Consider the following 26,159-nt stretch of genomic DNA (forward strand, 5'->3'; position numbering starts at 1 on the left):
AGAGAGGAGGAGTCCCTTTTCTCAATAGCTTTGCGCCTTGCCTGGGGCAGTAGGGTTATTAATATGGTGGCAAGTAGGCACAGTCAGCCCCTTGCTCCTTGCCATCCTGAGCCCCAAGAGCATATTTACTTGATCATGTTGAAGACTTCAGCCCTTAGAGACCCTGGAACCAGTTATTCCTAGATACCAACATAGAATTTCCACAGCACAGGTTGGGTCAATTTTAGACTATCAGACGGAGTTTTCTAGAGTGCCCCGTTAATGTACTTATACTCCTCTTCCCACTCCTAGAAAAGTGGTACCTCTGCTGGCTTTGGCACATGTTATGTGGAAGATCTGTTAGATTTATCCATGTCATTGGCTACTCCTGCCTTCTAGCAATAGTAACTTCTAGGAGTCCTTTTGTGTGAAGAACTCCTAGAAGGAGGTGGTACCCCTCTGCTCCCCACTACCTCCTGCATGTATGGGTCCCTGCAGGGGCAGGGGAAGAGACCACAGCCAATCTCAGCATCATGTATATGGTTTCCCATCCACCTCTGGTCTCCTATTGAATTAGCTGCCAGCGCACTGTCTTCCGGATTTGCCTCTTTGCTCCTTGTTACTGTACTGGATCTTGTTCTGTCTGCTCCCAGCAAGTCTTGGTTGGCCAGCCAACTAACAAGAAATCAGTGTCCATCCTCCTCCCAACCCTCACCCCTTCTTTGTTACTGAAAGAATAGAAATGAACTCTCTCCTAGCCCTTCTGCCAGAAGTGGTAGGTGGGGGGTGCTCTGACCATTGTGGTCTCTGCAGGGGGAACCGTGAGGGGCTGAGCCGAACCTCAAGCAGCCGCCAAAGCAGCACAGACAGCGAACTCAAATCCCTGGAGCCACGGCCGTGGAGCAGCACAGACTCTGACGGCTCTGTCCGCAGCATGCGGCCCCCTGTCACCAAAGCCAGCAGCTTCAGCGGAATCTCTATCCTCACCCGAGGGGACAGCATCGGGAGCAGTAAAGGTGGCAGTGCAGGAAGGATCTCCAGGCCAGGTACTACAGCTGCTGTCCTTCAGTGTCATGTTCATCATCTCTTGTTTGTCTCCTGTAAAACATCCCTGATGTCTGGGGCACCTGGGTGGCTCAGTCAGTTAAGTGTCTGATTTCAGCTAAGGTCATGATCTTACAGTTTGTGGGTTCAAGCCCCTCGTCGGGCTCTGTGTTGACAGCTCAGAGCCTGGAGCCTGCTTCAGATTCTGTGTCTCCCCCTCTCTTTCTCTCTCTCCTTCTCCCACTCATGCTCTGTCTCTCTCTTTCCAAAGTAAATAAATGTTTAGGGGCGCCTGGATGGCTCAGTCGGTTGAGCATCCAGCTTTGGCTCAGGTCATGATCTCAAGGTTTGTAGGTTCAAGCCCTGTGTCTGAGCTGTCAGCACAGAGCTGGGAGAGCCTGCTTCAGATTCTGCGTGTCTCTCTCCTCTCTCTCTCTCTCTCTCTCTCTCTCTCTGACCCTCCCCTGCTCACGCTGTCCCTCTCTCTCTCAAAAAGAAATTTAAAAAAACATTTAAAACAAGTAAATAAATGTTTTTTAAAAAAAGTTACTGATGTTTGTTTCTAAGAAAACATTTCTCATAGTACAGTGTCCTGAAAAGCTAACATACCCAGATGAGGAGAAAGTTGAGTTCTTGGATCCGTTGTTTTTTTGATTCCCCTCTCCGATTTTCTTTCAGACCTTTCTTTCCTAATGGAAAAATAAATAAATAAAAGGTCGAGGTTAGATTATTATATCTTACTTCTGACCAAGGTTGGCCATCCCTGTCAGCCCAGGTTCAAGTTATAGGCTAAGATCAGAATAATACTGCTTTCATTCTCTGGCCTCTGGGATTATAAAGAGGGTTGGTAGAGCAGAGGGAACCGTTGCAATTGAGCTGTTTGTGATGAATTGGGAGCAACCAATAGGCCACAACTGCGAGAGAGGCTGTGCCTGCTTCTCTGGACCCCGTCCCTGAGAAGGAACGTCTGGTCTATGTGCCAGCCCTGTAACCGCCCTCAGCTCTCCTGATGTGCTCCGGAACCCTCTCCATTTATTCCTGTTGTACTTTCTTAGCAGGGGGTATTTAGGTCTTTATCCCCAGTGGGCCTCTATGCCCCCTTCCTCCCATCTCTAAAGAATCCTTGCATCTCATTGCAGAAGTTCTGTAGGTTTTGTCCTCAGAAGACATCAGTAGTGGTGAAGATTCTGCCTTGGTTAGGTCTCTGATGGCCTTCTCTGTTTCCTCCTCTATAACCCCACTGCCTCTGCCTTTACCCAGGCCTTTATCTTCTTTAGTTACCAGGCTGAGCCCCCAAGCTGGTTCCCCTACCCCATCCTCAGCCCTTGTTAGAGCCAGTTTACCACTCTAAAACATGGATCTAATTGTGTCAGCCCTCTCTTAAAAAGAAAACATTCATGTTTTGGGGCGCCTGGGTGGCTCAGTTGGTTACACGTCCAACTTCGGCTCAGGTCATGATCTCACAGTTCGTGAGTTCGAGCCCCACACTGGGCTCTGTGCTGACAGCTCAGATCCTGGAGCCTGCTTCAGATTCTGTGTCTCCCTCTCTCTCTCCGCCCCTCCCCAGCCCATGCTCTGTCTCTCTGTCCCAAAAATAAATAAAGCATTAACAAATTTTTTTTAATTCGTATTTCTGAATTCCCGGCATAATAAAATCTGAATGACTTAATGTAGCATTACTTCATGACCACAGTTTGCCATTCCAGTCAAACTCCCAGATATCCTCCCTTCTCTAGCCCTCCAGCCATTTCTTGAATATGACCCCTCTTAGTCTAACAAGACTTCTATTCATCCTGCAAATCCATTTCTCCTCCCACTTCCTCTTTAAGAGAGTTACTGCTTTTTCATCTTTGCTTTTGTGCAACTCTGTTCCTATCACTGATACATCCCTTATCCTTATCAGATCGTAATCAGATGTAATCGTGTATGAATGTCCATCTCCTTTCAGAAGATCCTGTGATGCTTTAAGGGCAAGGACGGTGTCCCCTTCACCTTTGTGTCCTCAGTTCATTATACAATGCCTAGCACATAGCAGATACTCAAGTAGAAGTATTTTGTGTGAATGTGTACATGACTTGGAGAGCCTAGAAATGGGAAGGATAGTCGAGTGACAGTTGTGTGTGTGTGTGTGTGTGTGTGCACAAAGCAAGTGCTTGGAGAGGCAAGGTTGCCTCCTCAGCAACTCTTACGAAATGCTACAAGTTGAGGAGAAATCCAAGAAGCCAACTCTCTTACAGGACTGGGAATCTGTACCTTCCCAGGAAGCAGACATTCATGTTCTCAGCTGTCTAGTCATGTTGGATGAGTGCTGGGTACTTCAGCGGAGATACTTTGTCAGCCTCACATTTTGTTCAGTTCCAAAGTCAGATATTGGTGGGCATGGTGTTTACTGTTCCTGGAGAACAGAAACCTGCTAAGATCAGGGCTCCCATCAGCAGGGCGGCTGAAATATAGCTGTGCTCTTTCATGGATCTTCCCAAGACAGTGGGGAAATGAACAGAAGGGTAGTGAAGAGAAACAGCAAGGAAGGAGCAGAGCCCTACTTGTCCAAGGATAGCATGTTCGTGGCTGGTGCTTACAATTCTTGGTGGGTCTCCTCTTTATCTTAGGTTTGGCGCTAGGTGCCCCAGAAGTGTGCAACCAGGTCACCTCATCCCAGTCTGTCCGGGGCCTTCTCCCTTGTACTACCCAGCAGCAGCCGCCGCAGCCGCAGCCGCAGCCACTTCCTGCTCTCCCACCCACGCCTCAGCAACAGCCACCCCTGAGCAGTCACGTGCTCTCACAGGTGAGTCACCACCAGAGCCCCTTCGCTCTGACTCCAGCAAGCTCTGGAAGTACAGTCATGTCTGTTGTGCTGTAGGTGGCAGGAAAGATCTGCTGTTGGAGACCTGCCACTCCCTCCCCCGACTTCTTATTTGTTAGTTGTGGGGAGAGAAGAGTAAGGGTGAGGCTCTGGCCAGAGGGCTCTTAGAGTCAGCCTGGGAGCTCTTTGCCTTCTGTTTCTTCCTTTTCTTCCTGAGAATTGCCAGTGGGATCTTTTACCCCATATTTCTGCTGTACCCCATCTCCCTCGACATCCTGTGTAATTAGCAAGACGATTTCATTCACTGCATCCATATATGGAGCTTGAAAAGATCACAGCTCCCACCATAACCAGCTGGATGTGTTCATGTGACTATTGACCCACAAACACATATTTATGGATTGGGGGGCAAGAAAAGGAAATATACTCAAGACCCCTGTCATGCATATGCCATAAGGCACAAACCCCCCAATGTTGTATTTGTTTCCCATGCCACGAAAGAGCTCTTTCTCCATCTGTTACTGGACCGGTAGATATTAATATCAAGTAGAGTTTGAGGGAAGTTTTCTTTCTGTAGAGATCACACAAGTCTTCAGCACAGATTCCGATCCTGTCCTAAACTGGGAAATCAGTGTTCTAGGTTCAGGTCTCCCTGATACTCTGAGGAGAGCTGCTCATGAGTAGAGCTCATCCTCTGTCCTGGGGTATGTCCAGTGGTGGTCTCTGCCAGTCAGCCCACATGTCTGCCCTTCCACTGCTGCAGTTTTTCTCATTGTACCTCCCAGGCTCCCTCACCTCGATGCTCAGTCAATCCAGCTTGGTCTCAGCTCTATCTCTTCCATAGGTATAAGAAGCAAATCACAAGCATTGACACCCCAGAAATTGGAAACTAGACTGGAAAGAGCCCAGGATGGCCCAGTCCTACCTTATTCTGATAGTGTAATGATCTAGGAAACCCTGCTTTGTGTCTTAATGTAACCCACATGCAGATCATTCCAGGCCTTTATCTTGGCCCCTAAATCAGTTTCTTGACTTTTGTTCTTGTTCTATCACCATCTACCTCATTAGGTCTCATTCATGTCAGCTTAGCTCACTCCGTACTAAAGTGTGCCACATGTGTGTGCATTCCATCTGTGTCTTCGTTCAGACCTATAAGTGGGTACACCTTTCTCTCGCTGGGTATTCCCTACTGGGTTTCTGTATGTGCCTCACGTTTCTAAGGTCCCAGTGTTTGAGTTTCCTAAAATGGGTGTATTTTTTAATACAGTCTTGCTCCCTTTTCTCCGTCTTAGTCTTCATCTACCTCCTCCTTCCATCCATGTCTAGAAATAGACAACAAGAGTGGGAAAGGAATAAACCGATCACTAGAATAACCATTGGGACTGAAAAAATGTTAGAATGTCTAGGTGTCTGGCTCTAAATGCCAAGCTTTTACCCAGATTCTGGCCCTGTGTCTGGATCATGAGGTTCTATGAGTCAGTCACTGAAACTGACTAATGATGTGCAGGGTGTACGGTACTAGGTTAGGCCCTGGAGATTGGAGATCTCTGTTTCCTCAGAAATTTATTCTTAAGGTTAATTATGATCACAAACTCCAAACCAAAGATCTTATCCTAGTTAAGTTTTGGTGTCCCTGAAGCACTAATGATGGTGACTAATATTGTACAACCATCACCCCACTATTTATTTTTGAGAGAGAGACAGAGAGAGACAGAGTGTGAGCAGGGGAGGGACAGAGAGCCAGAGAGACACAGAATCAGAAACAGGCACCAGGCTCTGAGCTGTCAACACAGAGCCTGATGCGGGACTCAACCCACAAACCATGAGATCATGACCTGAGCCGAAGTCGGTGCTTAAGGGACTGAGCCACCCAGGCGCCTCCACCACCCCACTATTTATAGCTTCTTTTTTTTTTTCCTCTCCACTTTTTCCCCTCTCCCTCTTTATCCCTTCTTCCTACTGCCTTTTTCTTTCTTTGTTTCTTTCTCTTTTTCCTGGTCTCTCAGCACTGGTTACTCTCCAAACTCAGGGTGCTGAGCTGCAACGTACTTATTGTTTACTCAATGGCATGCAGCAGTGTAGGGATAAAGGAAGGAACCACACACATACATGCCACTGTGCTTACTCTGAAGGTTTACCTTTCAGAGTAATAGTGTGAAAAGCTCTGTGTTCCAGGCCTGGGGACAGGCAGAAACTATGTTAAACTTTCCCTTCTTAGCAGGCCTCAGCTGTCAGAGCAGACCTCCCTGTCTTGTGCAGTAGAACATGTGAAACCAAGGGTTGAGGCTGGGAATTAAAGGGCCAGTGGCTACCTTTTGCTGCGTTTACCTAAGGTGGAGTGGACCACTTGAAAAGGAGCCCTCTGGGAGTCAAGTCAGGCAGCCAAGAGCCAGTGATCTTGCCCAGAACTCGCCAGCAGGTGGCAGTCACGTCCCTCATGCCCAGTCTTTGGCTTCCTCATGGTTTTTTGGAAGCTCCCTAGCCTTGGAGTTTGAGGCTGAGAACTGTCGCTGAGGGTAGTGGTGGAAGAACTTAAAAACAGCCACTGAGACGCGTCCTTTTACCACTACCCTTCTTCAGCCAGAAGAGGCCTAAGAGAGGAGCATCATTTCTTCCCCATTTACTTTTTACTCAAATGTGTAAGAAATGTGACGAAAATAGGCAGCTATACCTAGGGCCACCCCTTCCCCCCCAAAGGATGTAAGATCTGAAGCACAGGAGACCCTCCCGAACAAGAAAGAAGAGGATCAAGGTAATAGAACATGGATTTAAAAAGCTACCAGCACAAGGAGCTCAGGCTGAGCAGCTTGGCCCGCAGTTACACTTGAGATGCCTCTGGCTTGTGGAACCTGGGCATGCTGGGAGAGCTGGGGCTTTATCAGGGCTGCCACAACATCTCCCCCAGTCTCCCAGTGGATTCTCAGGAACTTTTTCCTAACCAAGATGACTTAACACTGTATTTTCAATAAAGTCCAGGTATCAGGAGCATTCTCTTTTTTGGAGGCCTTCTAATTCCCAGACTCTGCCTCCATAACTGTTCGTCCCCTCTGTCAAAGAGTCTCCCTGGAGGTATATAGCAAGGGATGATATCAACACCTTGGCCCCCACACCTCTTAATACTCTAAATGTGGAAGAGGGGAGGCGAATCATATAAACAAAAAAAATACGTAAATCTGTTTAACGTCTCCTTTCACCCGCTCCCTACTGTTTAGAGTGGAGTGAAAAGAATATATATGTCAGGCAGAACTAGGTTCCCCTCCCAGCTCTGCCACATTAGCTGTGTGATCCTGGATGTGTGATTGAATTTCTCTGATCCTTACTACCTTAACTGCCAATACAAGCGATCCTGTTCTCCCTGTGGATTTTTGTGAGTCTGTAATGAGATATGTATGTAAATGAGACAATGTATATAAATGTTATTTCCCCCTCTCTTCCTAGCCTCGCTCCTTTTCTCCCACCTCACTTACCACCAGGGGCTACGGCTAGAGAACTGATTCTCCAGGAGAAGTGATTGAAATGGCTGGAGGGGAAGAACAGAGAAAAAAAATAACTCCCCATTAGTTGGTTTAGAACACATCATGTTCCTAATAAACAAATCCTCCTGCTTGAGGCTAGTGAAGGGACTAAAGGAACAAAAGCTAAAGGGAGGCTATTTATATTTTATTCCAATTCCTCCCTCCCTGCTTGCTTATGGGGGCATTTTTCATACTGCCCTGGCAGCCTCGAGGAGCACAGAACAATCACAGCAGGAGGAAGTAGCTGGAACCAGGAGTAAACTGGCTCGTTTTTCCTTCTGTACCCTTGGGAAGAAGACGATCATTGTGAATGAGCGCTTCCTCCAGGAGACCTATGGTGTGAAATCCAGAGTGTGGCCGGCCGGGAAAGCTGAACCAGACCTTGCATGACCCCTCCTACAAAAGCAGGAATCCCTTCTCAAGTGGGCATTCAGGGAGCCTTATGATCGTGCTCCCCAGGAATTGTGTGTTCAGAAAAAATGCTTTGGGAAAAGCTGTGTTTGGAATCAGAGACACACTGGCTCTGAGAGTCCTAAGATTGCTCTCAACAACTGTGGAGTCCCAAGTTGCTAATGGGCTGGAATGTCGCTGCAGCAGGTCTCTGCTCATAGGAGACATCGCGGATTTGTCAGAGATGCGAAAGTCACAGGCCACCCTGGGCTTGGTCTCCAGTCTGCTGTGCAGCCTTACTCTCTGTGTGACCTTTCTTTTTATGATTAACATTGTTGTTCCTCCCCTTTCCCTCCCCACCTCTGTCCCCCCCACCCCCCTGCACTTCCCTCTTCTCTTCCCTGTTCCACATGCCTCTCTGCTGGTCTACAGCCAGTCCCAGCTCTGCAGCCCTCTCCGCAGCCTGTTCAGTTCTCTCCAGGCTCCTGTCCCCAAGTCCTTCTGCCAGTCTCTCCGCCCCAGCAGTACAACATGGTATAAACTCTGTTCCCCTTTTTGTCGTGTCCATGTGTGGTATGTCTGTGGGTCCGTCCGGGACAAAGCAGCTGCACTTTCTGGAGGGCCATGTTAAAAGGCATATCTTCTTGAGCAAAGGGCCAGCATGGGCTGAGCAGTATTCCATTCTGGTGGTCTCATCAGAGCATCAAAAGATGCCTAAATGTAGGACAGAGAGGAGCACTGGTTCCCCTGAGTTTCAGGAGAGGTACAAAATTGGATTTTGCTCTAATCTGGACTGCTTGTCTTTCTACTTTGTGCATCTGTCATCTTTTCTCCTCCCTGGACATGTCTGAAGAACCCAGTTTACCCAGTATAGGATGATTTTCTATTATTGTCTTTGAAGGTCAAAACACAATTGCAAATTTGTTTGGTATCGCTAGTCCAAACCTAAAATGTTCCCCTCTGTTACTACTATGTTATTTTATACTTAAAAAAAAAAAAAAAGCCGTTTCCAATGCATAGCACATGCTGTTTAAACTGTTTGTACCCTGACTACAAATCCTATGAAGACCTGATATACCTCATAGTTGATAACTTCCTTTTTTTTCTAACTTAACATCTTTTTTTTTAATGTTTATTTTGAGAGAGAGAGAAAGTATGAGCAGGGGAGAGGCAGAGAGAGAGGAAGAGAGAGAATCCCAAGCAGGCTCCGTCCTCCATGAAGAGGCTGACTCAGGGTTCAGTCCTATAACCTTGAGCCATGACCTGAGCCAAAATCAAATCAGATGCTTAGCCAACTGAGCCACCCAGGCGCCCCATAGTTGATAACTTTTATCTTGGTTATCAGAGCCCTGTTTATTTTTAATTTTGTGTTACTCACACCTGTCTGATTTTTTTTAATGTTTATTTATTTATTTTGAGAGAGAGCAAGAGAGAGTGGGAGAGGGGTGGAAAAAGAGGGAGACAGGGACTCTTAAGGAGACTGCGCACTGTCCTTGCAGAGCCTGATGCAGGGCTTGAAATCACAAACTGTGAGATCATGTCCTGAGCTCAAACTAAGAGTTACCCACTCAATCAGCTGAGCCTCCCAGGCACCCCATGCCCATCTGATTTTTCACTAGAATCCCCTCTTTCCTTCCACCTTTTCCTTCCACCGAAACTGAAAAGTTTTGGAATGTAGACCTCAAAACTGTCTGCAGTCCAGTCCGCTTGTCACTCTCTTCCTGCCCACTAAGGGAACAAAACAGTTAAGTTGAAGATCAGATTCCTGAAAATTAAGTGAAACCACAGGAAAGCATTATCTTTTCTTTCTACTAGTTTCTGTTTTGAAAGAAGTCCTGCTCTGCATGTGTGTGCGCATGTGTATGTCTGTGTGTGTGTGTGTCCACTACTGTCCAGGAAGCTGAAAGAATGAGGAAGCTAACGAATTCTAACCTATCATACAAGTGAAAGGCAGAACACCATCCCTCTTGCTGCTTAGAGAAGAGGGCTGAGCAAGGAGGCAATTACAGACTAGCCTGTCAGTCTCCTTGCCCTTCACCTTGGCCACTCAGCCTGGCCTCCTTTCAGAGGTGAGAATTGCAAGTATTTCCTGAAGGGCAGGAGAACTCTAGGCAAGTGTCAGCAAACAGAGGTGGAAATGACCTCGAGAGGAGGGAGCAAGGAGATAAGCAGCAGGAGGGGGAGCCTACCAGTCCTTACACTGCATAGGCAGAGCGGAGGAGCCACGGGAACCTAACCATCCCTAATCCATTCAAGGTGTTATTTACTGAGGTCTTTTATTATAAAAACAGGGTTTGTGGCACTATAGGGCCTTTTGTATGGTTGGAGACCAGAAGACAGGAAAAGAAGGACTTAGAATCTTTCTCACCCATTGGTTTGTCCTGTTTTTTCTGTATATATAGAAAGAGAGAAAGTTGTACTGCTCCCATCTCTCTAGGACTAATTCTAATAAAGATCAGAGTCACAGTGGCCACTGTCACCTCATACATGGTAAGGGGTCTGATTCTGGGGTTGGGCTTCACACAGCTGTTCAGTTCATAGCAATTTTTTTAAAGATTTTATTTTTAAGTAATCTCTACACCCAATGTAGGGCTTGAACTCCCAACCCTGAGATGAAAAGTTGCACGTTTCACTGACTGAGCTAGCCAGGCACCCACAGTTCATAGCAGTTTAAAACACCACATGACAGAGGCCTAGGGCTAAAAAGCGCCTCCTAGGGCACGGAGGCAGTAGTGTCCCAAATTGGTGTAAGGAAGGAAGGCTGTAGAGAGAGTTGCTATATCTGTCTGTCTGTCGGTTGTTTGTGTTGAAGCCAAAGACTTGGGGCTTGATATGACCTCAGTCCTTGAGTCTCCCTTGCTCTCTCAACAGGCAGATGACCTCAGCAACCCCTTTGGACAAATGAGCCTTAGCCGTCAAGGTTCTACCGAAGCAGCTGACCCATCCTCAGCTCTGTTCCAGCCCCAGCTTATCTCCCAGCACCCTCAGCAGACTAGCTTCATCATGGCTTCTGCAGGACAGCCCCTCCCCACATCCACCTATCCCCCCTCTAGCCATGCGCCACCTACTCAGCAAGTCCTGCCGCCCCAGGGCTATATGCAGCCCCCTCAGCAGGTGAGCAGCATGGGCTCCCAGCTTAAATCACTAATTCAGCTTGCCCACTGTTAGAGCCTTCTTTCTTCCTCTAGTTTAGACAGAGCTGAGGGCATACCCATCCCCACTTCCATTTCCCCACCTTGCATTTGAGAGTTGTCTTTCTAGTCAGAAGGCCATCTTTCTGTATAACACATATCCTTCCAGTTCTGTTTCATACTTGTGTATTAATTCTGTAGTTGTAGGTCCAGAATATCTCTACAGATTTCTGGCTATTTACCCTGATGCATTTTATAGTTGGGATGTTTGGGCTGAATTTAAGGGACCCTCTCACGTATCTCTTTCCTCTCACCATAGATCCAAGTTTCTTACTATCCCCCTGGACAGTATCCTAACTCCAACCAGCAATATCGACCTCTCTCTCACCCGGTGGCCTACAGCCCCCAACGTGGTCAACAGCTGCCTCAGCCATCCCAGCAGCCTGGTAAGAGGAACTGCTGGTGTAAGAAGGCAGTGAATAGGGGAAGGGCAGAGACTGGGAAAGAGAGTAGTACCTTCGTTGTTTAAAACAAACAAAGAAAACATGGCAGAAATGATTAGTCCCAGGAGGAACCCAGGATCTTCAGAAAGAGAAAAGGTAAAGATAGCCAGGAGAAGGGAAGTTACTGAGAGAATATGACCTCCTAAATGTTGAGACCATGCTAATGTCTTCTGTGTCTTGCCCATCCCTAGGTTTACAGCCCATGATGCCTAACCAGCAACAGGCGGCTTACCAAGGCATGATTGGGGTCCAGCAGCCACAGAACCAGGGCCTGCTCAGCAACCAGAGGAGCGGCATGGGGGCCCAGATGCAAGGCCTGGTGGTTCAGTACACTCCACTGCCTTCTTACCAAGTGGGTGCATTCCGTACTGGGAAAGATCACCCAGTCCTTGGGATGAGGAAAAGGAAGACAGTCTCCCACGTTACCCAGTGTGACAACTCCAACACTAAAATACTCTTCACTTTCCCCCTAGAATTTGTAGGTGTTTTTCCTCCGAGAGAAAGCCCAAAGAGCCTGAGAAGAGTCTTTATTTAAATTGTTTGGTCTTTATACAGCCATGCAAATGAGTATGTGGCCCAGAAAAGTAGGATCTAAAGGAAATCAGGCTCCTTTCTCTACATCAGATGCTCAAATGTAGATAGTTCTGTATGCATTTTCTTTAGGCAGATGAGGTGAGTAGGAGGAGTCTCTAAAGGTAGGGAAGGAAGTCAGTGTCCTAGCCTAGTGATGACTTTTTTGGCCATTGTCTGGAGGAACTCATTAGGAATACAAGTGGTCATTCTCTTTTCATCTCTACCCAGGTCTCAGTGGGTAATGACTCCCAGAATGTGGTCCAGCCGCCTTTCCAGCAACCCATGCTGGTCCCTGCGAGCCAGTCTGTGCAAGGGGGGCTCCCAGCAGGGGGCGTACCAGTGTACTACAGCATGATCCCACCGGCTCAGCAGAACGGTACTAGGTGAGGACCCCCAGAGAGTCAGGGCACATCTCCTGTAGAGCAGCAGCTATTTCCACAGACCTAAGAAAAGAAGGCCAAGGGTAAAGATCCCAGTATCCCCTAAAGCAGGTAGAATATGAGGAAATTCATTCTCCTTGTCTCCTCTTTGATTTGACATGTGAATAAGACCTCTTCAGCAGGAAAAAAAAAAAAAAAAACTGCTTCAAAGACAGAGGCATTATCATGTCCCCCATTTTTTGTTTTTTCTAATCAGTGGGATTTAGAACTATAGGATAGAGACTGCTCATAATTAAAAGAAGCAGTTTGGGGGTGCCTGAGTGGCTCAGTCAGTTGAGCAGCTGAATCTTGATCTTGGCTCTGTGCTGACAGTGCAGAGCCTACTTGGGAATTTCTCACCCTGCCCCTCTCTCTCTGCCCCTCCCCTGCATGTGCACATTCTCTCTCTCTTTATCTCTCAAAATAAATTTAAAAAAAAATTTAGGGGCGCCTGGGTGGCTCAGTCGGTTAAGCGTCCGGCTTCGGCTCAGGTCAGATCTCACGGTTCATGGGTTCAAGCCCCGCGTCGGGCTCTGTGCTGACAGCTAGCTCAGAGCCTGGAGCCTGTTTCGGATTCTGTGTCTCCTTCTCTCTCTGACCTCCCCTGCTCCAGCTGTCTTTCTCTGTCTCTCAAAAATAAAATAAAAAGCAATAAAAAAAAAAAATTAAAAAAATTAAAAAAAAAAATTTAAAAAAAAAAATTTTAAAGGGGTGCCTGGGGACTCAGTCGGTTAAGCGTCCAGTTTCAGCTTAAGTCATGATCTCATGGCTTGTGGATTCGAGCCCCGTGTCAGGCTCTGTGCTGACAGCTCAGAACCTGGAGCCTGCTTCAGATTCTGTGTCTCCCTCTCGTTCTGCCCCTCCCCTGTTCACGCTATCTCTCTCTGTCTCTCAAAAATAAATAAAAAACATAAAAAAATAAAAATCTAAAAATTTTTAAATATTTAAAAGAAGCAAATTGGAGTATATAGATGTAAATTTTCCTATGTAATTCTATTTAGATCCATGGATGAATCTCAGATGATGTATCTATTTATATATATCTTAGTATAAGGTCATACCTGAGGAAATTTTAGAGGTAGAAGACACCTTAGAAATACTTAGTCCACTCCCCTGTTTTATTGTCCTCCCTTCTTTTATAAATGAGAAAATTCCAGCTAGGGAGGTTAAGAAACTTACTCAAAGTCAACCAGCTAGTTAGAAGTAGAGCTGGGATTAGAAGTCAAGTGTGGCCTGTATGTATTTCTGTGTATTTCTCTCAGTGTGTAGTTTCACTTCTTTTGTATGAATGTCTCTGCATTATCTTGAGTTTGTCAGGGGTTTTCCCCACTTGTCTTTAGGTAACTCTGTTGTTACGCAAACATCCTAAATCATACATCTCCTTAGTTGGTTGTTTTTTTTTTGTCCACCTCTCTCTAGCACTGTGTGTCTGTTTTTGGTACTTTGTGTTTCTCAGTGTGTGTGTGTGTGTGTGTGTGTGTCCGTGCATGTGTATGTTTTGGATGTTTCCACGTGGTTGGGAAGAGCATGTGTCACTAACATTCCATCTGTAGCACTGATTAGCAGCTTCCTAATTGAAAGATGATCAAGTACAAATATATATAATTAACTTTGAACTGATGAGTGATTTTAGAAATTGCATGGCAAATTGGTCTGGGAATGGCTGGGAGCTGCCTCTGCTTCCCACAGGGGAGGCCTGGGAAGCAGCAGCTGTTTGCCAGGAGCCGTGTTCCTCCCTCTGCCACGTTAACCCTACTCTCTTCTCTGCCTCCCAGCCCTTCTGTGGGGTTTCTACAGCCTCCCGGCTCTGAGCAGTACCAGATGCCTCAGTCTCCCTCTCCCTGCAGTCCGCCACAGATGCCACAGCAGTACTCAGGTAAGAGGATAAAGAGTGAGGGTGTCTCGGGTACTGGCAAGAGCAAACGCTGAGGGACTTGTGCTCTAGAGCCAGAAAGGGCAGGAGAGTTCCTGGATTGGCTCTGTCCCTGGCTGTAACACCGTCACAAGAAAAGACCAGAGTCCTGACTGGTGTTTCCCAGGGGTGCTGAAGCTGACCGCGTGAGAGGTGAGCTTGGTTGCCCCATCCCGTCCCTCAGAAATCACATCCTTTATTGGGTTCCTTGGGGTTTTTTTCTTTCTTCTTTTTTTTTTTTCCTTCCATCTGAAACCAGCATTATACTCGCCACTCACATGCCTTTGAGCCACGAAGTGCTTACCTCTGTCTCCTGCACTCATTCTTTTTATAGACAGCTTTACTTTTTGGTTGGGAGTGTGAGGGAGGCTCATAAAATGCTTTTTAATTCCTGTCTTACATTTGTTGAGCAATTTTCTGTATGTACTCATATACATTGTGTCGTTTTAGTTCTAACTAGAACCTTGTGAAGAGGAAATTTAAGACTCAAAGAGGATAAATGACTTGCCTGAGGTCACAATCCTAGACCTCGAACTTGGGTCTTTTGCCTTTTCGTAACCCACGCTGCACCTTCAATATCACACTTTCAGCAGATCTCTGTACTCTATTCCTTTCCCTCCAGTGGGAAATAAATGAATATCACGTGAAATAGCTAAAGGCCTTCTTTGAAGGGACAGCTATCAGAGAATAGACTTATGCCATGCAGCCTCTCTCTTTCTGCCTCTGCCAAGAATTCTCCCAACAGACCAAGTACAGCTACCCTTTTTTGTTTCCCTTTCACTTGACCCTGACACAACACTGCACTCAATTAAAGAAAGCAACTTCAGGGGTTCTATTAGGGAGGAGATCTTAATGTAGCCTCCAACCATCCCCATTCAGCTCTGTTGTGGGAATATCAGAGTGCCCTCTTCTGGTGAGAGGGAAGCATTTTGAAGTAAGATTTCCCTGTGTTTTTTGTTTGTTTGTTTTTTGATTTTCCCCTTTTTGAAATAAGATTTTCACATAAGAGTTTTCGCACTCTTATGTCAGATGCTGTGGAGTGGATTCCAGAATTAATCTTGCTCATAAGACAGGATCAGTTCTTACCTTCAAGGAGCAATGACTTCTGCCTTCATCCAGACCAAACATGGCTTTCTCACAGGCTGAGAGGTTTTTAATTCAACGGCCTTTATCCTTTATTACATTACTGGTCTGTAGCTGTTCCACCTAAGTGTCCACCGGGGGCACTTGACCTTGAAATTCCCAGAGGGATATGGAAATTGTAGAAACCAGCTCCAAGAACCACTGTAGCCTCTGGTGGTGCTTACTACTGCAGGGCATTTTCTCTCTTGTTTGTTAAAACAAGTGTGTGCATGTGCAACTAGTTACACTTGTATGTGCATTTCTCTGTGAACCCTTGGAGGTATATCAGCATCAGCATATTTATTGAGTCTTTGTGGTTGTTATCTCATCATCTTGAAATACAAGGTCTTTGAATCTGAAACACAGCAAGTGAGAAGACTTTTTCACTACCTGCTCGGGACTTAGTGCTAGGTTAAGCAAACTGGAACAGCTGTTGTCCTGAAAATTGGCAGCACTAGAGGTCTGGGCTGGGACTGGAAGGAGATCATCTGGACTCTCCCCAAATCAATAGAAATGGAGCTAGTTCCCTTACTTCTTGGAAGTTCCTGTTGTATGTCCTTTCTTCAGAGCTGCCCTGATTAATTGATTTGAGGCTTCTCTGGTCCTTTGTACTTGGAATTCTTAGATGATGGGACCCCTCCCTCCCTACACCCCACCCCCATTTCATCCATGTCACCTAAGAGACCCATATTCACCACATCATTGATTTTTAAAAGTCTTCACTCTCTACTCATGGAAATATAAGAAGAGGTAGAAGAAAAGAAACAAGTACTGCATCTTCCTTTCCAGTTTACCCCTTACTAGGAACAGAGAAGGCCAGCATAGCCCACAAGGCTGCTATGTCACCTTCAAAGGACAGTCACCCGCCCTTCTCCCATGTAGCAACATGGTCACTTTTCCAAAAATAAGGCAGGGATTACGATTGGCTGTTCTTGGAACAACTGTTCTGTTTTATTAATACATTTTTGTAGTTGCCCAGTTTACCCCCAGGCCTGGACCTTAATTCCTCCACTATGATATTAAACAGCATTATAACCCCAGAAAACACTTTTCTTCCCATTAAAATGATGGCCCACAGGTCCCTTGAGGTTTCTCCAGAGGTACTTGTCTGTGGAAGATGCACACAGACATGAAATGACACACATGCACAGACTCCCAACTCACAGTGACACAGCGCCATGGCCGGAGTGAGGTATATACAGAAATAGCCTCTCACATACTTCCTGGCTCATTTTGTAGCTGAGGGGTTTTCCAGAGCTGAAACTAACTCCTTTCTCTCCCACTCCCTGAAGATATTCCTCCCCTTCACAAAAGAGGGCGGGGGGACCAAAATATTGTTGGATTCTGTCCTGTAAAATGGGAAAGATGCCTGTGGATATTATTTCTCTGGACATTCCTTTCCATAGATTTGATTCCTGGTGGTAAGGAAGACGCCTTATGAACCTTCTACCTCAGTGATTTAGAAAAAAAAAAAAAACCTAAACAAAAACCAATTCTGCCAGACATAAATGTCATCTGTTTGTATTTATGCGGTTTGCTCTGCCCAATCGACCTTTCTGCCCAGGTTTAATGATGCCACTTAAAAAGCCATTCACACGTCCCCTCTCTTTCAGAGCTTTCAGGCTGAAATTGATTTCCTTATTCAACCCCCTTCTCCCCCTTCCCACTTCAACCCTCCCCTGATTATCTGGAAGTGCTGTCACTGGGCAATAGGGTGGTTTTCTCTTTTTTTTTCTTTCTTCCTTTCGTTTTCTTTTTTTATTGTCACGTCCATTAAAAAGTAGCGACAGTTCGGCTGTAACGGATGCCACCTGCTTTTGGCTGGAGGAAGAGAAGCATAAAAATCAGCTCATCAGCGTAGTGCTCTGGTCCCGGCTGAGTGAAGGAACAATGCCTCAGGCCAGTGGGGGAGAACTCAGTGTGGGGAGGACCAAAGCTGCAACCAAGAACCCCGCTTTGTTTTTGTTGGGATCAGAGAAAATAGATGAGGACTTTGTTCTCTTTCCCCCTCCCCTTGAGCCCTCTAATAGCTCCTTATGGCTACATGTTGGTATTAGAAAGAGCTTCCGCCTTGCTTATGCCCACACCCTGCACACTCACATGTCCCCCACAGTTTCCTGGCCTGAGGCACCAGGCTCAGATTATGAGCTGCCTTCTAGAAAGCTGCAGATGTGATAATTTTTCTGTTGGCCCCCTCAGGTAGCAATGAGGTGTTTGAATAAGGTCAATTGCAATTTTGTTGGTAGAGGATGTTAGAGCAGGTGGGGCACTTAGAGTGGGGCTGGGGGGGAGAGCAGAGCACCTACAGTAAGGGGGGAGTTGTTAAATGCATGACACTCCACAGATGCTCGATTTTCTAGTGGCCCTTCTACAAGCCATGCTGATGAATACCCTGTCCCCTCTGGCAGAGGATGGGGAGAGGCGAGCCTGTCACACTGAGTATTTGTGCTCTCTGATTAGATGAACCCTAGAGGGTGGGGACCACAAATTGACTAGAGAATAGGGTACGACAGATGCTGTGTCTCCTGAGTGGCTCTCTCAGGCCTCCCGCTGCTTCTTTTCCTTCCCTTTGACCGATGCTACCTGAGAAAAGCAGTCGTGCTCAGTTCCCAGCATGACTGGTGCCCAGGGCAGAGGCTGCAACATTTCCCATCACGGGAAGCAGTGTGATGGCGGCAGCAGTGGCTGCCTCAGAGCACCGAGCCATGAAAATGGCAGCACTGCAGCAGGTTTTCAAGCCAGTCCCGTTTCTCTACCACCACACACACATGAACTCAGCCTGTCCCTCAACACACATAGAGCCTGAGAGGTCAAGAGCAAACTCTCGGGCTGCACAGTCCCCTGTGGGGAAGCAGAGCTCCTGCCCATCCCTCCCAGCGGGGACTGTCTTTCAAACTGCTTCTCCCTGATCCCTTACCTTGCTTTTCACTGTGAGCAAGATTCAGGACTTAATGTTCTTCTACACTGAGTTCTTTGCTTCCCCCGGCCTGTGAGGGGGTTAGGCTACCCATGGTTGTCTGTGCTGAAACTTCAGGATCACATCCAGTCAGTCACCCGAACCTGTCAGCAAACCTTCAGAGGGGCTGCCCCTTCCACTCTTCCTTGCAGCCACTATTTCAGAAGCTCCCGCTCTTTTTCAGTAGCTTTCTAACTCTTTGTCCTGCTGCTGGTCCCTCCCTACCTTCAGCCATTTTACAGCTGGTGGCTTGAATTAGCTCTCTCAAGTCCTGTTCCTAACACCTACATGATAGAGACCCTTACTAGAACATGCTTCAAACTCAGACGCCAACTGTTTGCCTACTCTCTGACTCCCTGATAGACTGTCCATTCCATAAGGGCAAAGACCACTTTTATTTGTTGTACACCCAGTGCCCAGCATAGGAACTGGCACATAGTAAGTGTTCAATAGGTGTTGAGTGGATACATAAACATAATTTTATCTCCTGTTTCCCCTGCATAACCGCTGTGCCTCAGTACCTTGAATTGTCATTTCCTGAATATGACCTCCAGCCCCATGCCATTCCCAGTTCACCCACCCTTGCCCAAGAAGTGTTTCGTGGCCTGGCTTAGTGAAGCTGTGTACACTCATCTTCTCCAGAGCAACCAGAGATCACTGACCTATCTTCAGCCATTACCAGAAAAGCCTGCACGTGCCTGCAGCCCTGGCCCAAGCCCCAGACTGGGACCTGTACCATGCCCAGACATTTGAGCAATCTGACCTGGACATTTGCTAATACCCAACTTTGACAGAACAGAATAGTCTTCTGCCAAGCATACCAAAGTACCCCTCACCAGGTGAAGGCCAGGAGAGCATTGGCATCTGGGACTCAGGTCTCTTTCACTCAGACTTTCACTGGTTCAGGGAGAAGGGAGTCAACAACTAAATTAGCAACTGCCTCAGATCCCTGGCAAGACACACTTTAAGTGACCCTGAGGCAAAGTGGGAAGGTTTGTTTACGGGCTTTCACACTCAGGATTATTTGGAAGGTCAGAATATAGTTTGAATTCACAACTAACCCCTTTCTTCCTGCCACTCAGGAGTGTCACCTTCTGGACCAGGCGTGGTGGTCATGCAGCTGAATGTCCCTAATGGACCCCAACCCCCCCAGAACCCATCCATGGTCCAGTGGAGTCACTGTAAATATTACAGCATGGACCAGCGCGGGCAGAAACCTGGAGACCTGTACAATCCTGACAGTAGCCCCCAGGTGAGTCCTGCAAACCAGTGTCATCTTGGCAAGGAGGTGACCGGATTCTTCTCGGGGAATAATCATTGCCATTGACTGAGCAGCCTCCTGTACATATCTGTGTCTAGGTACACTTCTGGGAGAGTCACAGGAAAGAGAGGAGAGAGCATCTTCTTTCAAGGAGCCTAAGAGCTAAGGGACGCATACTTGAAAATGCTAAGAGAATGCTTAAAACACCATGTCAAAAAGTGGATATTAAAATAATAGGTTTTAGTTAGAGACTAAGGGGGCTGTTGAAAGGAGCAGTCGGACTTTGGCAGAGTTCTGCAAGAGACACTTAGTGAGTGAGGTGAACTTTACGCCACGCCATAGGTCTATCCAGAGGGTGATGTTTGGTGTGTACATGATGTGTGCTCCTCTCTCCCGCAGGCCAACACACAAATGAGCAGCAGTCCCGTCACATCTCCTACCCAGTCGCCGGCACCCTCTCCTGTCACCAGCCTCAGCAATGTCTGCACAGGACTCAGTCCCCTTCCTGTCCTCACACAGTTCCCCCGGCCTGGGGGTCCAGCACAGGGTAAGGGGTTAGACTAGGGCTGGCTGCTGCCGAATTCACCCTTCACCGCCCAGTCCCAAGTGAGGAAATCCAGACAGCAACAGGCAGGAAACCAGTGTGCCTGGTCCTCCAACTCTGAGAACCAACTCTTCCTTTAACATCCCTGCTTAGGTTCTGCCCCTCTTTAGTGCTGCCCATAGTCTGTTTACCAACTACCAACCTCCTTTACATGTTTAGTATTTACTACCAAGTAGGGTAGGTAACTATGAGCTGGGAAAAGAAACTCACTGTACTTTCTCTCTTTTTTTTTTTAATCACTGTAAGTTTTTTAAATTTTTTTTTAGTAATGTTTATTTATTGTTTTCTTTTTTAATGTTTTTTATTTATTTTTGAGAGACAGAGGGAGACAGCATGAGCAGGGGAGGGTCAGAGAGAGAGGGAGACACAGAATCCGAAGACAGGCACCAGGCTCTGAGCTAGCTGTCAGCACAGAGCCCAACACGGGGTTCGAACCCACAAACCATGAGATCATGACCTGAGCCGAAGTCGGACGCTCAACCAACTGAGCCACCCAGGGGCCCCTATTTATTGTTTTTAAGAGATAGAGCGTAAGCAGAGGAAGGGCAGAAAGAGAAGGAACACAGAATCTGAAGCAGGCTCCAGGCTCCAAGTATCAGCACAGAGCCCAGTGCAGGACTTGAACTCACAAACTGTGAGATCATGACCTGAGGCAAAGTCGCCTGCCGCCTAACTGACTGAGCCACCCAGGTGCCCCAGAAATTCACTGTACTTTCTAATGAACCAAAGACTTGAACGCATCAGTACTGAGCCTGAGGACTGGGACTGTCAGAAACAGTGTGGTTTTGGAAGAGAGAACGGTGGAGTTGGGTTAAAAGACTTGGGTTCAAGTTCTAGCTCTATTACTAACTACCTTTGTGATATTGAGCATGGTAAACTTGGAACCAGACCTCAGTTTCCTAATCTATAAAATTGGGTTAATCACACATAAAATGGAAATAATCTTTTTTTAAATTTTTTAAATGTTTTATTTATTTTTGATATAGAGAGAGACAGAGCATGAGAGGGGGAGGGACAGAGAGAGAAGGAGACACAGAACCGGAAGCAGGCTCCAGGCTCTGAGCTGTCAGCACAGCTAATGCACAGAGCCTGACGTGGGGCTCGAACCCACGAACGCGAGATCTGACCTGAGCCGAAGTTGGAGGCTTAACCGACTGAGCCACCCGGGCGCCCCTAATCTTTTTTTTTAACATTTATTTATTTTTGAGAGAGAGAGAGAGAGCACAGGTGGGGGAGGTGGGGGGGAGGGACATAGAATCTGAAGCAGGCTCCATCCAGGCTCCAAGCTGTCAGCACAGAGCCTGACGTGGGGCTTGAACCCACAACGGTGAGATCATGACCTGATCAGATGCTTAACCAACCGACTGAGCCACCCAGGCACCCCCAAAATGGAAATAATCTTACCCGTTTCTGCCTTGGCTGTCACAAGCAATATAAAAATCAGATGACAGTATGATTTAAAAACTTTAAAGTGCTCTGAAATCCAACATTTATCAACACAAATTGATAGCACTTATGGTGTTTAATATGTAGGAATGCATTACTAGAAGTGCTTTGTGTGTCCTATATTCATTTAACCTACTCAGCAACACTAATGAAGTGAAAACACACCCAACTTACCATTTCCAGTAACAGGGCCAGGATTTGAACCTAGACAATTTGGCTCCAAGCCTGTGCTCTTATCCACTACACTGTATTGCCACGCAGCATGAATCCAAAACTTGAGTCCTGGGTTTTGGATAGGATAATCTATATAAGAAATTAGGGGTGCCTGGCTGGCTGAGTCAGTAGAGCATACGACTTTTGATCCCAGGGTTGTGAGTTTAAACCCCATTTGGGGCATAGAAATTACTTAAAAAAAGAAGAAGAAGAAGAAAGAAAGAAAAATGAAACACATTCATAAGAATCTGTAGGTTTTCTCCTGGGCTTTTTATCTGCAGTGGACAGAGCCCTTCTTCAAGGGTTAGGGAACCTAAAAGCCCCGTTTGTGTGAGATACAGCTGAGAGCCAAGTGGTTTAGGATGAGAAACAACTCTTCAGTCAGTCACATGGGTACTCCTATCATAGAAGAAGTAAGAATAGTATACATTATTGCCATTTATCTCCAAAGCCCCTCAGGTCTCCTAAAAGTCATACCTTGAAGTTCTAACTCCCAGAAAACCATCTGTTCTTCCTCCCTAGGTGATGGGCGCTATTCCCTCTTGGGCCAGCCATTACAGTACAATCTATCCATCTGTCCTCCCTTGCTCCATGGCCAGTCGACGTACACGGTACACCAGGTAAGGGTGTGCACCGTCAAAGCCCCCCTTCCCATCCAGGCCCCTGTCTCTGCATCACCACCTCAGCCAGCGGGTGGACAGGGGAGATAGCATGGTGAGAATGGATAAAGCGGGGAGGCCCCACCGCTCTCCCGTACTCAGTCTTCGCACCCAGCCCCAATGCTAAGAAGGAGGGACTCTTTGTTTCTCAGCGGCCACTCTGGCCACTCGCCCGCCTGGTGGAGTGAATTCTCAGGGTTGGGTATTGCTCCTTAATCTCTCAGACAGACATTAAGATGCAAGGCAGTCAGTGTTGTTTACCTGGGATGAGAGTTCTCTTTCAAATGTTGAAGGGTCAGAGTGGATTGAAGCATGGAAACCGGAGCAAGAGACAAGCACTCAAATCTGCCTCCACTGACCTGGGGACAACAGACGTTGGTGAGTGACAAGATCCTGAATCCCCAAGAGAAGGTGCTCACCCCTCCAGCCTGCATCACCAGCCTGGGACCAGTGGGAAAAACCAGCTTGGAGTGGGGAGTCGAAATAGGAGTCTTTTGTACTCAAGATCAGGGAGAAACTGGAGAATTGAAGTGTCTCTCTTCCTTACCAAGCCATTTCAGGTGCTTAGAAAGGTGATGGTAAAAATTGAGAATAACACAATGGTCGGCAGTGCCAAGCCTATTAACAGAGAATCTTGTGGAAGTGGTCTGACCCTAATCTAGGATGTCTGCCTTGTAGTCCTAGGCCTTTTTATGGAGAAGTTTGACAAGAGAATATGGGGGGAGTAACCCCCCTACAGGCCTTCCACACTAGGTGTATAAGATCTCTCAGATTACCAGTTTGCTTTTTTAATGTTTATTTTTTATTTTGAGAGAGACAGAGAGTACACACATGTGTGCGCTCGAGCTGGGGAGGGGCAGAGAGAGAGGAAGAGAGAAAATCCCAAGCAGGCTCCATGCTGTCGGTGCAGAGTCCGATGCAGGGCTTGATCTCACAAACCGTGAGATCATGCCATGAGCCTAAATCAAGAGTCAGGTGCTTAACCGACTAAGCCACCCAGGCGCCCATGGGATTACCCCTATTACCTCTGTTGGTTTGCTTATTTAGGAAAGGAAGGGAAATGGACTTCCTAGATGATGAGGAAGAGGGATCTCTTTGGACCAGCCTCTGTGAGGGGGACTATGTGATATATTTCAGATTGGGCTACTGACTGTGCAAGAACTGAAGTGTAGGTCTCCAGATCTGAAGTCTGGGATTCGGATCCCCAATTTCTTCTTGCCTACTCTCTGGTCTAAGAGAAGAAAAAGGCTTCTTTGTTTCTCCTAGTTGGTGGGGGTGTTGGCTTGATTTAGGGAAGTAAGTGGGCAAAGTCAGGCTTTGAGGACGTCATCTATAGACTTGGGTCAGCTGCCTGCTTCTCTGCTGGCTGGTTTCCAGTCCTCCGTACTGTCACCTCTCATAACCATGTCCTCTCTGCTCCCCTTCCAGTCCTGGGCCGGGTGCTGGAGGTGACAGATCTCCCTGAGGGCATCACTCGGACTGAGGCGGACAAACTCTTCACTCAGCTTGCCATGTCTGGCGCCAAGATCCAGTGGCTCAAGGATGCTCAGGGGCTGCCTGGCGGGGGCGGGGGGGACAGTGGTGGGACTGCTGAGAATGGCCGCCACGCGGACCTCGCTGCCTTGTACACCATCGTGGCTGTGTTCCCCAGCCCCCTGGCTGCCCAGAATGCCTCCCTTCGCCTCAACAACTCCGTGAGTCGCTTCAAACTTCGAGTGGCCAAAAAGAACTATGACCTGAGGATCCTGGAGCGAGCCAGCTCCCAATAAACGGAGGAGGGGAAGGGACTGGCACAGCAGGGGTGGGGGCAGGACAGAGGGGGTTGAGGGGTCCTGACAGACTATGGACAGAGGCAGAAAGAAAGGTGACAGACACTGAAGTGGAGCCTAAGACAGTGGGGATGAAGATGGAAACAGCTACTCACGCTGGCACTGGACTCCTCACTCCCTGCCATGGGTCCCCTCTTTTTCCCTGGTTGGCCCTCCTTTGCTTCCCTCTCCTTCCCATCCTCTTCTGTCATTTTTTAATCTCTTCTCCCACCATGAAATTATTCTTTTTCACATTTTTTGGTCAGGTAGAATTGGGAGGGTCCCGCACTCCCCTATTCAATCTCCTCTACCATCCAAGCTCCCTTTTCATTTCTGGTCTTTATGAATATATTTATATGGACAGAATTAAGAAAGCAAAATTGATTTCCCCTTTCTCTCACCTCCCCCATCTTGTCTCCCCAAACCCCAAAGAGTTAAAACTTGGGCCTCCCCCCACCTCCCGGAACACTTGTATATTGTTTGTTTGAGGTTCGTGCCGCAGTAACAGACAGTATTTAATTGCACATACAGATGTTTGCTGGGTATATTCACTGTAAATTTTATTTAATCTGATTTTTTGTTTGTTTGGGGGGTAATTTGGGGGGAGGTTGATTTTTGTTTTTAAATATAAAAAAAAAATCTGTCACTGGACGTCAGTCCCTGCTTCTCTGTTGCTGAGCTGGGGAGGGTGGGGGTGGAGGTCCTGGGTAGGTGCAGCCCCACCGCTTATCGGAGAGATCTCATGCCTGCCTTAGCATATGCACACATACCTTCCTAACACTGTTCCCTGCATCTCACCCTCTTCCTTGTACATGATACTCTGATAGATGGCTGGATCTCCCATGGGACCTTTGTCCTGCCACTAAGTGTGGCTTCATCAAGCACATCTGTTCACAACTCCTGACTTCTGACTCCTTATTAGTAAAGTAGGAGACTTGAACTAATTTGCTTATCTCTGAGGTTCCTTCCACTATGTTGATTCTGTGACACTCATTCTGTGATACTCGTGGCTGAGCTGTGGAGGGGTGAGATCCAGAACTGGCTTGAGATGGTGGCCTCATACATGTCCAGAATCGGATCTTCTGAAAACTCCCGAGATGGAGGACTTGGGCCTTTTTTATGAAAGCTAGAGGATTGGGTTCTATGTGGAACAGAAGTGGATGTTCTTATGTGAAAGCTACATCAGTTGAACTTGAAGGGCCAAGATACTCTATTACTCGGGCATGCTCAGCAGTCCCTGTCCAATGCAACTGAAGAAAGGTGAAAAACAGGCCATCCACCTGCATGGATGGAGCTTTTTTTCTCTCTGAGGCTTCTCAAAGCTAGCCCTGTGGTTGTACGGCCTGTCCAACTAGACCCGTTAAGAGCCATCCAGCAGGCCCTTTTCAAGCTCACCCACCCCTTGACAAAAGAAAAAAGAGCAGTGACAGAAGTGACAAAGCACATTACCCTGGAAATCTCTTGGGTCTGGGTAGCAGTATCTCTAGCCAGGCTCCTCTGAGGCTTGTCTGACCCAACCTCCAACGTAATCCTTTCCTTCTTACAGATACAAGGGATAAAGCAGCACTACATGACCACCTCCAAATGGCCCTCCTCCGAGATCCGAGGAGTAGCTCCTCTTTCAGCCATGTCACAGCCCAGAGTAGGAGAAGGCCGCATCCCTGTGAGATACGAATGTCAGATATCTCATCAACCCATAAGCTCATATACCGAGGCATCAGATGAGGGAGATGGAATCAGGGAACCAAAGTGATTTGGGAAATGTGGGAGTTGGCTGTCCTACCTCCAAAAGTTTGCAGTCCTCATGGGGAAGCAGAAGCA

General features: G+C 47.2%; 1 protein-coding gene across 19 annotated transcripts in view; it reads left to right on the forward strand.

The window, feature by feature from the left end:
- R3HDM2 (R3H domain containing 2) overlaps window positions 1-26,159 on the forward strand; it is a 126,980-nt gene that overhangs the window by 100,139 nt on the left and 682 nt on the right. For 5 of the 19 annotated variants that reach the window (XM_029954424.1, XM_029954423.1, XM_029954429.1 and 2 more), the window contains 14 exons: window positions 793-1,025; window positions 3,633-3,808; window positions 8,164-8,265; window positions 10,603-10,845; window positions 11,182-11,308; window positions 11,557-11,717; window positions 12,167-12,321; window positions 14,133-14,233; window positions 19,430-19,599; window positions 20,008-20,155; window positions 22,394-22,491; window positions 22,824-22,908; window positions 23,959-24,224; window positions 25,885-26,153. In XM_029954424.1, coding sequence (XP_029810284.1) covers window positions 793-1,025; window positions 3,633-3,808; window positions 8,164-8,265; window positions 10,603-10,845; window positions 11,182-11,308; window positions 11,557-11,717; window positions 12,167-12,321; window positions 14,133-14,233; window positions 19,430-19,599; window positions 20,008-20,155; window positions 22,394-22,491; window positions 22,824-22,908; window positions 23,959-24,224; window positions 25,885-26,091 — 2,272 coding nt within the window. In that variant the 3' untranslated portion in view covers window positions 26,092-26,153. Of the gene's footprint in view, window positions 1-792; window positions 1,026-3,632; window positions 3,809-8,163; window positions 8,266-10,602; window positions 10,846-11,181; window positions 11,309-11,556; window positions 11,718-12,166; window positions 12,322-14,132; window positions 14,234-19,429; window positions 19,600-20,007; window positions 20,156-22,393; window positions 22,492-22,823; window positions 22,909-23,958; window positions 25,864-25,884; window positions 26,154-26,159 lie in introns of those variants that run through there. The other 14 variants (XM_029954433.1, XM_029954435.1, XM_029954436.1 and 11 more) reach the window with 7 other exon arrangements.

The sequence above is a fragment of the Suricata suricatta genome, chromosome 10, assembly GCF_006229205.1.
Source record: "Suricata suricatta isolate VVHF042 chromosome 10, meerkat_22Aug2017_6uvM2_HiC, whole genome shotgun sequence".
Taxonomy (NCBI): domain Eukaryota; kingdom Metazoa; phylum Chordata; class Mammalia; order Carnivora; family Herpestidae; genus Suricata; species Suricata suricatta.